This window comes from Staurois parvus, unplaced genomic scaffold, assembly GCF_062004578.1.
Source record: "Staurois parvus isolate SC_StPar_1 unplaced genomic scaffold, SC_StPar_1.0 ptg000175l, whole genome shotgun sequence".
Taxonomy (NCBI): domain Eukaryota; kingdom Metazoa; phylum Chordata; class Amphibia; order Anura; family Ranidae; genus Staurois; species Staurois parvus.
The window spans coordinates 10,836,440-10,851,962 of record NW_028317971.1 but is presented as its reverse complement, the minus strand read 5'-3'; the positions used below and the strand labels follow the sequence as shown (position 1 = coordinate 10,851,962).

At 41.4% G+C, this 15,523-nt stretch overlaps 1 protein-coding gene across 4 annotated transcripts in view; it reads left to right on the top strand.

The window, feature by feature from the left end:
• TNPO3 (transportin 3) overlaps window positions 1-15,523 on the top strand; it is a 102,324-nt gene that overhangs the window by 51,189 nt on the left and 35,612 nt on the right. For all 4 annotated transcript variants that reach the window (XM_089676955.1, XM_089676958.1, XM_089676957.1 and 1 more), the window contains exons 7-8: window positions 8,825-8,963; window positions 11,703-11,849. In XM_089676955.1, coding sequence (XP_089533081.1) covers window positions 8,825-8,963; window positions 11,703-11,849 — 286 coding nt within the window. The remainder of the gene's footprint in view (window positions 1-8,824; window positions 8,964-11,702; window positions 11,850-15,523) is intronic.

The following is a 15,523-nucleotide window of genomic DNA, read 5'->3' as shown; positions in this document are numbered from 1 at the left end:
CATTCACTTGAATTGTCTTACATGCGACAATCACCCCCTGAAAGGCTCCAAAACATTTTTTTGGAGCAGAGCAACCGTGTGTTACCGTAGTTTTTGGTGCATTTGCTGCACTTTTAACATGAATGACAAGACAAACGCGATGCACATTTGCAACATGTTTCTGAAATGCATAGCAAAGCGCGCATTTTCTGTGCAAATTGCCATGCGTTCGGAAACGCACATTGAATGGAGTCTCATTGTTCTTGTGTAAACAAACCAATTTAACTTTCAGGCCCCTTTCACACCAAGAGTAGTGGGAGCACATATTTTTGGCTAATTTTTCCTGTGACATGCATAGGGCAGCCCGTTGATTGCCAATGGCTGTGCTACAAGTGGCAAAATAGCTCATGGGACATTTTGGTGTGATGTGGGTTGCACGCTTTTTACTGTGCGTTTTGCTGCATTTGTCACTCGTTTTTTCACGTGACAAAATGTATGCTTGTTTCTGTTTGGTATGCCCTTAATAGTTAATGGCACTGAAAGAGCAACTAGATAAATTTAGGTGTATAGAAGTGGCCATACACTATGCAATCGTATTGTATCATTTATGTACGATCTTCTTTTGATTTACCAAATCTATAGAATAGGATGTCACACCATCTATCTAATTACTCTGTGTAGCCACAGTGTAAAAAAAAAAAAATGAATTCCCCAAACCCCCTGCTGCACCCTCCCACCCCCCGTCATGCTTGCACGCAAAGGCAAACGTACGCTTTGGTCACGCGCGTACACAAATGGCAATCCTCCTGCACATGTGAGTTATCACTGCATACGTTAGATCATGGGCAATAATTCTAGCACCAGACCCCCTCCTGTAAATTTAAAGTGGTAAACTGTTGAGGGTCGCCTATGCATAAAATATACGTATGGTAAAATATACGTTGTTTGTCACCATTGCACAGGCGAGTGCAATTTTAAAGCGTGACCTGTTTGGTATCTATTTACTTGGCGTAACATCATCTTCTACATTTTGCGAAAACATTGGGTTATGTGTTGTGTTTTTTTTTTTGCATTAAAATGAAAAAAAAAATTCCCCAAAAAATTGCATTTGAAAAACTGCTGTGTAAATATCGTGTGATGCAAAAAATTGCAAAACCCACCAATTTATTCTCTAGGGCCTCTGCTTTTAACCACTTGGCCTCCTGAGGATTTTGCCCCCTTAATGACCAGGCCTCTTTTTGCTACTCGGCGCTGCACTAATTCAACTGATAATTGCGCGGTCATGTAATGCTGCACCCAAACAAAATTTACGTCCTTTTTTTCACACAAATAGAGCTTTCTTTTGGTGGTATTTGATCACCTGTGTGCCTTTTCTTTTTCACGCTGTAAACAAAAAAAGACCAAAAATTTTGAAGAAATTATATTTTTTACTTTCAGCTATAAAAAATATATAGTAAACTCAAAGTTGGTTATAAATTTAGGCCAAAATGTATTCTGCTACATGTTTTTGGTAAAAAAATCCCAATAAGTGTATATTGATTGCTTTGTGTGAAAGTTATAGCGTCTACAAACTATGGTATAGATACTGCAATTTACCTCATTTTTTTGCTATACAGCACTGCGCTAGTTTAACGGACAATTGCGTGGTCATGCAATACGGTACATATGAAATTTACATCCTTTTTTTCACACAAATAGAGCTTTTTTTTGGTGATATTTGATCGCCTGTGCGGTTTTTATTTTTTGTGCTATAAGAAAAAAAGGCTGACCATTTTGAGAAAAAAAAAACAATATTTTGGACTTTTTACTATAAAACATGTCCAGTAAAAAAAAATGTAAAAATCAAATTTCGTCATAAATTTCGGCCAAAATGCATTCTGCGACATGTCTTTGCTAAAAAAAAAAACCAATATGTGTGAATTAATTGGTTTACGTGAAAGTTATAGCGTTTACAAATGGCGGGAAAGATACTCGGATTTTAAATTTTTTTTTTATAATAATGGCGGCGATCAGCGACTTATGGCAGTACTGCGGGACTGCGGCGGACATTCTGACACTGGGGGGGAACTGACTTGGGGTCACTGACGTCCCCAGTGACACCAATACAGTGATCACTGGAAAAAAAAAAAAAACCCACTGACACTGTACTAATGGCACTGGGGAGGAAGTGGTTAACTTTTTTATTCACTGAAAGGGTTAACTGTGTGAGGGGAGTGTTTTACTAGGGGGCGGGGGTGTGTACTGCACAGGGACACGCTGATCGGGAGAGAGAAACTCTTCTCTCCCGATCAGCGTGTCAGGAGCTGTCAGGGAACTGACAGAAAGCAGAGCTACTGCAGCCCTGCTCTCTGTCAGTGATTGCCACTAATCAGCGAGACACAGCCGGTAATGACCAGCCGTGACCTGGCGACTGACACCCGCGGCCGGGATCGGCGGTGCAGGTACGGCGGCGGCGCGTTTCGTGCGCGCCCCCTACCTGTTTTGCAAAAGCGCGTTTTAAAATGTGCTTTTGCCCAGCCGTGCCGCCCTGCCGCCGTATTTCTACAGTGCCTGGGCGGCAAGTGGTTAAAAACGTATAATGTTTTGGGGGTTCTAAGTGATTTTCTAGCAAGAAAGAAATATTGATCGTTTGTTACACGTGAACAAAAAAAGTGCTAGAAAAAGCCTGGTCCTTAAAGCGGAGGGGGGGGGGGGGGGTTGACAAGCAGTCACTCCCACCTCTGGCTCCGTTCGCTGTGAAGTTCAGCTTCACACTACCGGACCATTCAGGAGGCGCAGCGTGAGAGTGGGCACCCAGCAGTGAAAGCCACAAGCTGTCACAGGCGGGTTGCCCACAGTTGAGATGCCGACACCAGGGAGAGAAGGGATGGCTCTGGTAGCACATCACTGGATCCTGGGACAGGTGAGTATGTGTTTATGAAAAGTCAGCAGCTACAGTTTTTGTAGCTGCTGACTATTAATAAACACAAAAATGAATGGGCTATTCTTCAAGTGGTTAAACTGCGTAAAGGGTTTTTTACTGTTAAAATGGTGACGATGTTGAAGTTAAAGCCATAAATTTTCAAATGTGTTTTTTAGTGAACGCAATGTACTAGGATATTGAAAATTGGTAGTGACATAGACACAAACACAGGTTGAACTGGAAGGACCGGTGTCTTTATGCAACCTTACCAACTATGTAACTATATATAGTCACATCTCTCCATTTCATCAGTGTCAATATTATCTTGGTAGGGGTTACCTGAGGGATTGATCATACAGTCAGCAATCACCCCTATCCTGTAATTGTTAGAGAGCATTAAAGTGTTGATACAACAGTCAATCTGAATTACTGCGGGGGTCACAGGAACACACAGTAGTCAATAATAATTGTATAGTTCTGCACTTGTTAACAATTCACAACTCTCAAGCCTGGTACACATTGAGGTGTACAAAGAAAAAAAAAATGGAAATAAATATGCAATTTTGGCAATTGTGTTCTGACGGAAACCATTGCAGACTTGTGAGAAAGATGCACTCCAAGCCTGGAAATCCTTTTTGAAAAATTTGAGTTTGAGTTCTGCACCTAAGGAAAGCCATGGACAGTGTCAAGTGTTGATAGCCTTAAGCTCCCTTCATACTTCTGCCATGCTTTGGCACAATGTGCATTAACGTGTGTTACAAATCTTGTTTATTATATGTTGTGTTCAGACAGCTTATACATTTGAATGGCCACAACACTTAACCGTGCATTGTAATGTGCTAAAACGCATGTGCCTTTACAAGGTACACTATGGTGCCATTAGAAATGAACGGTCCAGCAGCACAAAGCTGTGAACAGAGCCTTAGCGATGATAAAGAGCTCTGGGAAAAGGACTAAGCACCAATGCCAATTTTCACTTTCTAGAAATTCTCTTTAGATTCCCTAGCGTAAACTTTTTCCATCTTTCAAGGTTCTTTGTTTTCTTTAGAGGTGTGTTTTGAGTTTCCTTGTGTTTCTTGTTTTTATTTCTGTGCAATACAACCCAGAAATGTTAATCAGTTTCCTGGACCTGAGTTTTTCTACTCTGTTTCTATCTACTTTTTAATTTTTCTTTTTTGAGAAAAGCTACGTACAGAATGAGCCAATAAAACAGAGTAGATTGAGTGTCAGTTTCAGACCCTTCCTCATGCTGTCTAAAATTTAAAACATTGCCTAGTTTACCATTTTTAAAATAATTACTTTAGTCAAGGTAATTAGTTTGGTTTTCTTTCTCATCCATTGAGAATTCAGATATTGTCAAGTTATACTAATGCCTGCAGTATATCCAAAATTGTAGGCCAGTCCAGGATAACTCATCCTCTACCCAGCAGTTTTTTTTTACTCATGTCCTAGCAACATGAATATATTTTCTTCCATTCTACTTAAAAATGTCTAGTCCGTTTTTTCTAGCCTTTTTTTTTTTTACTTTAATTATAGATGTGTTTTTTTATGAGAAAAGGTATTTAGCAGTTTATATTTACTGAAATAATTGCATCTCCATGTACTGTGTGAGAACAGTTTGCGTGAATGCAGGGTCCTGGGTTTAGTAACACTAAGGATTCTACTGACTACCAGTTGGAATCCCTTTTTAAATCCCATTGTTTTCTTGCAAGTTCTGTCACTCTGTCCTGTGTTGGGCTGTGACTATAATCAGTCCAACTGTGGCAAAATGAGTTACTCTCCCCAAAAAAGATCTCTGCATTACAAGGAGACCCCTTTTGTTAGAGAGCATGTAAAACAGATGCCTGGAGCCTTATGCCTCAGTTGTGATGGCATATAAGAAGCATCTAAACTTGTGTCCCCCATGGGCCTGATGTCCATACTGATATGCAGAGTTTTCTTGCTAAGTTGCTGAGAAGAACATCTGATTTGTTTGGCCCTCAGATGATGTCTTTTTGGACCTACACTTGATATCCTCATCAGGAATTCCACAGGACATAGTGCATGTCTGTCTCAAGGTAAAAGGTCCAAGGAGAGGTCGCCCCACCCTTTTGCGTCGTCATCCTCTGTGATAGGTGCTCTTAGAGCCTTACTGACAGATGGCTGAAAATTCGAAACTGCCTGAGCTATCTGAAAACACTTATGCAACGAAGTGTGCCTCCACTTTTATAAGTAAATACAAGGTGCAGGGAGCGGCCCCTATTGGCTGACTGACTAATCTCTTGCCTCTGGTACACTCTTCAGCTGTTCCTTCATTGCTTCCCTTTGCTACTTCACAGATTTATACCCCTTTCCTGGTCCCCTTCCTCTTACTCAGACCTCTTGCTCCAGTTCTGTGTCGGTTCCGCCTCTGAAGTAGTGGTCCTTTTGCGCCACCATTCTCTTCCTTTGACAGATTGCCTGCCCTAGGGTCACCTGGTACCCCTAAATGGTCTACTCCAGAGGGATTCTCTGACCTGCTGTGTCATCTGGGATCCGCTTTGACTAATCCCCAACTGGATAGGATTGTCACTCATACACATCTAATATTTCTCAGAGCATTAATACCTGTGTTTGGCCTAGTACCTATTTCTAACATCCCCATTGTAGGACAGTCACATTACCTCCTGTGAGAGGTATAGCCATTGTGGATCTTGATTGAGAACATCTACCTGAAGGGCTTAATGCCTGCAAGATTTGTCCTGATCTGGCTTTGGCAACTGTCAACTGTTGGTGCCGGTAACCCATTGTACTTCCTCACTGCAAAGGCCTACAGCAGAGGTAGACAACGTTAAAGAGGTGGAGATTTACCTGAACAACATGGAAGAAGCCAAAGATCAGCAGGCACAGTGTCAGCCAGGGTCACCTTCTCACACCTGATTTAAACCTAATTGCAGTACTATCGTGTCACAATTGTATGCTTTGCACGACAATCATGGGTTTAAACCAGGTGGTGAAGAGGCAAAATATCGCCTCCTCAGCACCTGTCAAACACACTCGGACTGCTTTCCAGAGGAGCAGTAGTGTCTGCTGCATTTGTGAGTGGCCTCATTCACTTGACTGGGTCATGCTTGGCAGGTGCTACACACACCAACCATGACAGGGCGTAGGAGCCAGCACTACAGAGGACACATCAACATATGCAGCTCTTGCTCCCTGCTACAGCTCCAACTTTACAAGTAGTCCCTCTGCATTGCACTCTGTTTGATGCTCTGAGATGGTGAGTCAGCAAGCCCTGACTGTGATCTACCAGTCACCTGGCCGAGATCTACTGGTTGCTGACACCTGTCCTACAGCACATTTATTTTCTCTCCTCATCAAACAGTGAGTTACCCCTCTATCGTCCCTTGCAGTAGCATTGGGTGACATTCTGAGATGTCCTTTCTCCTTTACTCCATCTGTTCTTGGTCTACTTCAGCCCCCTTCTCTGCTGTTACTGACCTAGTTCCTGAGTAGTCTAACGTATCTGCTTCTGTGGACCAGGTAGTCCCTGGTGTACTCAGACTCTGTATCGAGTGACTAGTAGTAATTCCTCTCCCTATATCCGAGGTATTTATTCCATGGGAGAACCATCTCCAAGGCTGCTTTCTGGTCTTCCAGAACAGGTGGTTCCTTCTAAATTGTGGAATTTTTTTTCAGACAGATCTCCTGTTTCAAACTCTATTGGACACCCTCTAGATGCTACTGTGTTTCACCACCTAGAAGGAATAGGAGTCCTTTCAGCATCAGGAGAGGTAGCCTGATTCCTGTGCTGGATGATAGCGCAATTCTGCACTGATTTCTTTAAGGGCAATCCCCTGGAAGCTTATTCTTGTCATCTGGTAGCCTTTGAACATAGAGGAGAGTTTCACACATCTAGGTGCACTTCAGACCCATCAACCTGGGGATAGGCCCTCTTTAATTGGCTGATTAATAGCCTTTGGAAGGGCTTTCCCTCGTTTTTGCTTTGCCTTTTTGCCTAGTATGAAGTTTTTTTATGTACTACTAGGATTCCTGTTCCTTGCTCCATGGATGCTGATGCTTCACTGGATCTGGTAGATAAGACTTAAGGCCCTGGATAGGTAGGATCCTGTTTTTCAGCAAGATCCTTATGGTATTTCCCCAGAAGCACCTTTTATGTACCAGGGATTTTATTATCTTCCTTTTAAGTTGGGCTGGTTGCTCCTATCTTGGGCTAAGTTCCAACTTCCATTTCCATTTTACCCTTTTGGGGGTGATTTCCTTGTGCCCTATCTTTTCGGTCATGTTGACTTCGTGGGAAGGCAGTTTGAAGTTTTCTGGTGACCTAGGCAGTCACTTCACCCCTTTTGTAGATTGTGTTCTAGTTGATTTTCCGAGTTTGGTAAGTCTTGCTTAGTGACATTGGTTGTTGGACAGACATTCTCTTTAGACTTGGAGGTCTTTTCTCTTCTTTATAGGGCATCAGGGGTGTAAAGGCTTAGGGATTTTCTTTCTAGATCGGCTTGCCAAGACTGGTTTTATCTTGGGTTCCTTCTCAGTACCTACTCCCTACAAGGATTTTACTATACCTTGTTTCTTGTTTATCACATCGGGTTGTGGGTCTTTTTTTTCCCTGCATGAGAATTTGTTGTTGACCTGTTTTTGTGCGTTCTGGTTGATCAGCCTCTCGTATGGTCCAGGTTTGGGTATTTCCATGTGGACTTATTCCCCTCTGATGGTGACCAATCTATCTTGGTCTTGAGAATCAGATTGTTTCTTTATAATCATATAGAAAGGCTATCCCTATATGGTAGGAGCTCAGCCCCTTTTGGGTGGAGATCTGCTTTAAGAGTCAAATTAAATTACTTTTCACAAGACTTGCACCAGGAAGTTTTATTTAGGATAGAAAATGTATTTAACATGTTACAATGATATAAGTAAATGAAAGGTGATGTAGCGCTGCTAATGGACATCAATCAGTACTAATAAACAATACAGGTGCATAATCATAATGTGAATAAATGACCAAGAACATTGACTATAAATTAATGAATAATATGAATAAAGATACTAAAGTGCTTTCATAAGTTTCCAAATATCACATGATCCAACACAGTGACTGCGTTTTGCGTGGTGAATGTGAATTTTCATGCTAATAACAGTGCCGCTCCATGCTCACAGAACTCTCATCTCCAACGCTTGTAAAAACTGCGTGTTAATAATATGACATCTCCACACATCCAGACCTTGCGATATCTCCTTAGTCCATTCCTCCTCAGATATAATAGATACTTTTAAGATGGTAATAAAATCATCCATCTCAGCGGATACCAGTCACCTCTAACGCATGTAACGCTTGCATGTATTTAATAAGATCTCTCCATAAATCCAGACCTCACAATATCTTATTTAGCCACTAGAGGGATATCCACTCATTCTTCCATATTATGGATAATAGGTAACTAGAAAAGCTACAATTTCTGGGGAAATTGTGTGAAGTGTTCTTGTGTTCAGCTCACACTCTAGCTTTTGTCAGCTCCCACTCTAGTTTTGAACATTCCGCCATTCATTCCTATGGGACCAATTTCACCACAGAAACGCTGATATTTCGTGAACCATTCTGCGAAACGTTCCACAAAGTAATAGGGCACCAATCGGGAACAATCCGCACGTTTCAGTATATTACTGTCTATGTAGTGTAAAAACTGTGGGAGGAGTTAGGGTGGTAAATTTGGCTATAATAATAAGAATATATATGTGAGATAACAGTAAGTGGTCTTGCCATGCAAGAACACTTAATAATGGAAATCCTACGTTCCGCCGGATACCAGTACCTCACCCAAATGAATGCCTCATATAGTATAGTAAGTCAGTAAGTTACATGCGATGGGTTTTAGGACAGGAACCTTGGTGATAAGTGTTGCCAGAGTGAGCTTTTCATCTAATCAAGATATATTCAAGACTGTTCTGTTTTTATCTTTTCAGGGTGTTGAATTACTGTCGGATGTTTACAGAACTGTGTGAAACCTTTTTGGAGAAAATTGTGTCTGCTCCAGGGCATGATCTTGGAAACCTCCGAACATTGGAACTTCTCCTAATCTGTGCTGGCCACCCACAGTATGAGGTGATCTGATTACTCTCATCTTCGCAGAATTTATATATTTAGGCTTAGGCAGGCCATGCATTATACAATTAATTTGTAAAATTTTCTTTTAGATTTACCAAAACCATATAATTGGAGGTCAAACCTAAACACTTTCAATTTGTGTGCAATCAGGCAGGCCACTACATAGTTTAAGGCTAATATAAAGGAAATTGAACAAGAAAATTGTATGGCCAACCTTAGTCTTGTCTACTGCCTCATATTTAACATATTTAAACCAAAAAGTAGCATTGCTTTATAAATGTAAACTTTTGTAGCCTGTCTGCCAAGTAGCTGCAGGCATCATCCTTCTATCATTTTTTTGAGTCCTGGGTCGGCTTTCTTGTAAAAGCAATTAGCCGTAATTAGTCCCAGATCGCTTTTACAAGCAGCCGTAGGGGACGCCCCCCTTCCGCTACCTTTCGCGCCTTTCTTGGGCTCTCCCATTCCATCGGGAGACCCGAGCGACCAGCCAGTCCCCTGGCCGATCATAGAGGCAATGCAGAACAGCTGTGATTGCCTCCATGAAATAGGAAACCAGGAAGTAATGAGTATACACCACTTCCAGTTTCCCTGGATGGAAACCAGCACCATTTTTTTTAAAATGAAAAGCATCTGATCAAACCGACCTTGGTGTGATCAAATGCTTATAAGGGCAGAAGAGACATCTGGGGTCTAATAGACCCCAGATCTCTCCATAAAGAGTACCTGTCATTGCCTATTGCTATTACAGTGAATATTTTTATTCCTCCGTCAAAATAAAGGTGATTAAAAAAAATTTAAAATTTAAGCCAACAGTGTAAAAATAATAATAAAAACTCCCCTTCCTGCTCATGCGCAAAGGCAATCGTACACGTGCAAATAGCGATTGTTTTACACATGTGAGGTATTATCTGAACGGCAAATCATGGACAATAATTTTACCACCAGACCTCCTGTGTAAATCAAAAGTAGCACCTGTAAAGGCTTTTAAAGCGTTGCCTGTGAACAGTAAAATTTACGCCGCTGGTTGCCGGTACACGGGCGTGCGCAATTTTAGACCGTGACAAGTTTGGCATCTATTTACTCAGTGTAACATCATGTTTTATGTTTTACCAAGCATTTGGGCATTATATTGTTTTTTTCTGCATTAAAATTAGAAATTTATTTTTTCCAAAAACACTGCATTTGAAAATACCGTATGACATAAAAAATTGCAACACCCACCAATTTATTGATGCTATAACAACAAACATTCAGAGATGCTGAACTAAATGTAGTACTAAAGGCTGGCTTTTTTCTCTTTAACTTTAAAATGCACATTGCAGTACATGACCGCTTATGTTAAGCTGCATAACAACTTACTTTTTCATAACTTTATAGTTGCCTCATACAGCTTCCTGTTCGCCGCTTGCCATAAGTTGAGTTAGCACGTGTTAACTCTTTGCATAAACTTAATGTAATTGTCAATAAAAGCCTTTTGACACTTATGAAATGCTTGTAATTATACTTTAGTATACCATAGTGACATCTGATAAAAAGATCTAAAAACACTGAGGCAGCAGACTTTGTGAAAAAGTAATATTTGTGTTATTCTCAAAACTTTTGGCCAGGGCTGTATGTACTGCAGCTAATATGAAATGATCGGCAACACTTCATGAATGTACTGAAGTTGGGGTGTTGCAAACTGTTGTTCACCTTTCAGAACTTGCAAGAAAGCACCATCAAATTAATTGTGTAAAAGAATGATCATTCTCTGCCAACAGTAGCTTGGAACAGCTCTTCATACCTGTGCCATTTAGAGAGGTTCCAACCTCCCAGAGGTTCTCTGTTACCCTTTTGCTTGATGGCCTGAAGTATGGCAAGAAAAATGGAATGACTGCCATGTTTTATGGTTGGTAGTGACACTAGGAGGTTACAAAACAGGTGAAATCAGTTCTGAGAAAGCTGGAACTGCAAGGGCGAGGCGTCCTCTTGAAAAGTGGAGAGTTTTTAAAGGCTAAGTTCACTTTTACAGATAAAGTAATAAATGCACATATTTATGCAGAAAAATAATTTTGCATTTATTTTTTCCTGCTGTAGCCTTGAAAGCATTGCACCCGTGAATCACAAGTGCAGTGTGTGCTCCTGTACTTCTGTATGGGCTTTCTGTTTGAAAGCTGAAGGACATATCAGTGGACTTAGAGTGCTCATCAGCGCCCCCACAGCCCACGATGGCAAATGGTATTTGTAGTTTATTCATGAACAGAAATCTTTGAATGAATGAAGCTGCTATGCACAGCACAGCTGCACCACTTTTAAAAAGTGACAGGAGGGGGGTCAGAGAAGGGGACAGGGCAGGAGCTGGAACATGTTAAATGTTCCATGCGAAATAAAGTTGGAACATGTAATATGTTCCAAAAGTGAACTTTGCCTTTTAGAGTAATTTTCTTGTAGATAAACTTCACCTCATCACTCTAATTGGCTTAACTGTTAATGCATGTTGACCAGCATAGGAGGACCACAGAAACTGAAAATGTGAATTAATAGCCCATGTGCACGATTCTATTCCATATCAGGATGGTGACTTGTAATGTAACATCCATAGCAAACCTACATTTTTCTTTCATTGATTTTGTGAATTTATTGACCCTAATTGTTTTTCTTTTATACATCAAAACAAACACTTTGTCCATTTCTGCATATTGACTCTTATGGTTCCACTACCTTAATGAATTAACGTTTTATCTGCTCTTTCAACAGGTTGTTGAAATCTCCTTTAACTTTTGGTACAGACTTGGAGAGCACCTTTATAAAATAAACGATGCCGTGCTGAATAGTATCTTTAAACCATACATACAAAGGCTTCTCCATGCCTTAGCTAGGCACTGTCAGCTTGATCCAGACCATGTAAGTTGCCTGCCATGTTATTACTCATCTGCTTTTTATTGAAATTCATGCAAAGCTGTAATAATAAAGATTATATAGGATGCACCTAGAATTTAGGTTGTTTCATGGTCCTAGCATTTCTTTATTCATAATAAAAAGGGGCCATTTGCTTAGAATTGTCTGGAAAAAGTAAGGTCCGTGTTGCCCATAGCCATTATCCTGAATTTTTCATTTTCTGATTTGCCTGGAAAAGTTATGGTAGCATGGGCAACTCAAGTTCTCTCTGGTTTAGCATTCCCTCTCCATTATGACACCCTTACACTAAGCTGTTAACCTGAAGGAAGGCAAAAACAGTGCAACTCACAAAGATCCTGTTTTTACATTGGATATTCTGTATAAAGGGTTGGTCTCATACCTTTTTAAGGTTTTTCTTGCATGTTGAAGCTGGCTGGAGATCCTAACAATGAAACACACCTATCTAGTGCATTGGGGGCATGCTCTTAGCACTTTGTACTGATGTTCCCCTGACCTTAGAAACTGAAACTAAAGGTTCCCTTTATGAGTAGTTCTTTTGTTTTTTTAGATATCCAGCCAAAACAAATGGGAACTTTGACTCAGTAGTAAATTTCATATCTTAGAATACAGTACAGGACACAGGAAAGTTAGTGATAGACTATGGGGCATATGCTGCTACCGTCAGGTAATTGGACACTGCCAGAAGCTTTGCTGGGAATATCCAGCCTCGTATAACCCCACCCACTCTTCGGGACTCCAGTTTTGTAGCAAGCAGAAAGTACTCAGACATATGGAATTTTACCAGTAAGTTACAACTCTCATTATCTTAATCATACGGTACAGCACAGAGGACAGGAATTAACAGACTATGGGACATCCCCCAGCAGTAAACTCAGGGGTTTGAAACAACATAGAAAACAGCAGCAACAGGCCCACAGAAACCAAGGGTCAACATAACCAAAACACACCTATACCAGCTTGAAGCACCGAGTGGCCAACGTTTACATTAGCAGAGGCCTGAAGATCCACCTGGTAAAACTTTGAAAAAGTATGAGCACAAAACCAGGTGGTGGCTTGTGAAATTGATGCTTGATGCTGAAGGCCCAAGAAATGCTGACTGATATGGTGAAATGGGCCTTCATAATGAGAACCCGTTCATTGAGGGCATTGGCCCTGGAATTGAGTTGCCTTAGCCACCTAGCAATGGTGGAAAAAGAAACCGAGTGACAAGAGTGAAGCCCAAGGTTTTTGGAATAACATGGATAAGGCAAAGACCTGACCCTTTAATGTACCAAGAGTCAGCTGCTGGTCTAGACTTGACTGGAGGAAGGCCCTGATGTGAGGAACAGAATATTCTTCGGAATTGAAGGGTTGAGGTGCCTTCTCTAGCACCATCCAAAGTAGGCTTTCTATGTCTGATGGTAGTTTCCACAAAAGGTAGATTTTCTTACATCCTATCTAAGATTTTTTTTTTCCTTTCTTTTTTTTCCTTTCTTTTTTTTAACCATCGACACTTTTCGATGACACTTCTGATTGTGTGAGGGAGTTGCACATCTTTACTGCTCTCACAGTAAAGAACCCCTTTTGCCGTTTATGGTTGAAGCACTTCTCCAATTTCATTGAGTGGCTTTGTCTTCTTAAAGGATAAGTTGACTTTTTTAACATGTTATCCTTATTAGGTGTGTAACATGCAACAAATTATAGATGCACCAGCCTCTGCACTGCCTCCCCTGCAAAAAGGAAGTGCATTTATCTTTTTTATTTTTTTGTAACGGTGAACATATCCTTTGTTTCCTCCTTGCTATCATATCTCCTCTAGTCGTTCCTTGTAACTGAGGTCCTGCAGTCCCCTTCTTAGCTTTGTTGCCCTTCTCTGGGCTCTCCAGTTGCAGTACATCCTTTTTCAGGACTGGTGACCAGTACTGGATGGCATAAGCAAGAAATCCGCAAGCCAGAGTATTGTAATAGTTTGAAAAAAAATAAGAACGATTTCCTATGCACACACACATATCTCTTTGTAGTGGGAAAAAAACAGGGAAAAAAATACAATATTTCAAATGAAGAACAATTTTAATCAACATTGTTTAAATAAGATAAAGCATGATGTTTCAGAATGAAACATAAGTATCAGAGTGCTTTTGTGAAACATTTGGCTCGTCCAACCAACATAACGGTCAGTATACCGTGGACAGGATACAGGAGAAGGTCAGAAACTGCAGACAGGTTGCAGGAGACAGTCAGAAACTGCAGACAGGTTGCAGGAGACAGTCAGAAACTGCAGACAGGTTGCAGGAGACAGTCAGAAACTGCAGACAGGTTGCAGGAGACAGTCAGAAACTGCAGACAGGTTGCAGGAGACAGTCAGAAACTGCAGACAGGTTGCAGGAGACAGTCAGAAACTGCAGACAGGTTGCAGGAGACAGTCAGAAACTGCAGACAGGTTGCAGGAGACAGTCAGAAACTGCAGACAGGTTGCAGGAGACAGTCAGAAACTGCAGACAGGTTGCAGGAGACAGTCAGAAACTGCAGACAGGTTGCAGGAGACAGTCAGAAACTGCAGACAGGTTGCAGGAGACAGTCAGAAACTGCAGACAGGATATAGGAGACAGTCAGAAACTGCAGACAGGATACAGGAGACGTCAGAGACTGCATAGAGGATACAGGAGATGTTCAGAGACTGCGGAGAGGAGACGGTGAGTGTACTGCCGACATAATGAAGGAGCTAAAAAAAAAAGATACCTCTGTCAGTTTGGTTTGTGAGCCAGGTTTGTGAAATATATGGGAAAACCTCTGATTTCACTGTGCACCCGCCCCTCCAGCCAAGCCAAGCCCGCCCCTTGGCCTGAGCGCAGCTGAGCCCGCCCCCTTGGCCTGAGCGCAGCTGAGCCCACCCCAGCACAGCTGAGCCCGCCCCCCCCCCCCCGCCCAAGCACAGATGAGCCTGCCCCCTTCCAGACCACAGCTGGGACCGCTCCTCCGCCCGAGCCAAGCCCACCCAATCCCGATACTGTCCACCTCCGGCAGGGGACAATTGACCCCTTTTAGTGACTACACTGTTCCCTTCTGCCTTAAGGGGGGGCGGCAGATACACACCTGCTCCTCGTTTTGTCTCTGAATGACTGGCGGTTCAGGTAAATGACTTTGGCAGGCCGTAGTTTGAGGACCCTTGTACTAGAGTATGCCGTCCATTGAGAGTGCTGTACGCATTCGTCAGTGACCTCACCAGCTGCTACATATGCTCTCTGTTTAGGAGATATTTACTGTACCTACAGGTAAGCCTTATAATAGGTTCGTCTGTAGGTACAAGATAAAAAGTGGAGTTTAAAACTGTTTTCAGCTGGCTGTACACTAGAAGATTTTCTAATGAATGTTTGTACCGATATTTGTATGAAAATTATTTGAAAATTCGATGACTGGATGATTGTTGTACGAAAACTACTTCAACAATTCGCTTTGCTTTTGGAAAGAATGTAATTTCCCAAATGAAATCCACATTCACAGTTAGGAATTTGTTCGTTCAGGAGGAAAACTTTCCACTCTGCTCCTTAAAAAAAAAAAAAAAAAAAAAAAAAGCATACTTTTTTTTTTTTAATTCTACTAGTGTTTAGCAGGCTTTAGGCATTGGTAAAAGTACTTTCTCTCCCATTAACTTTGTCAGTAAATGTATAAAGGAATTCACC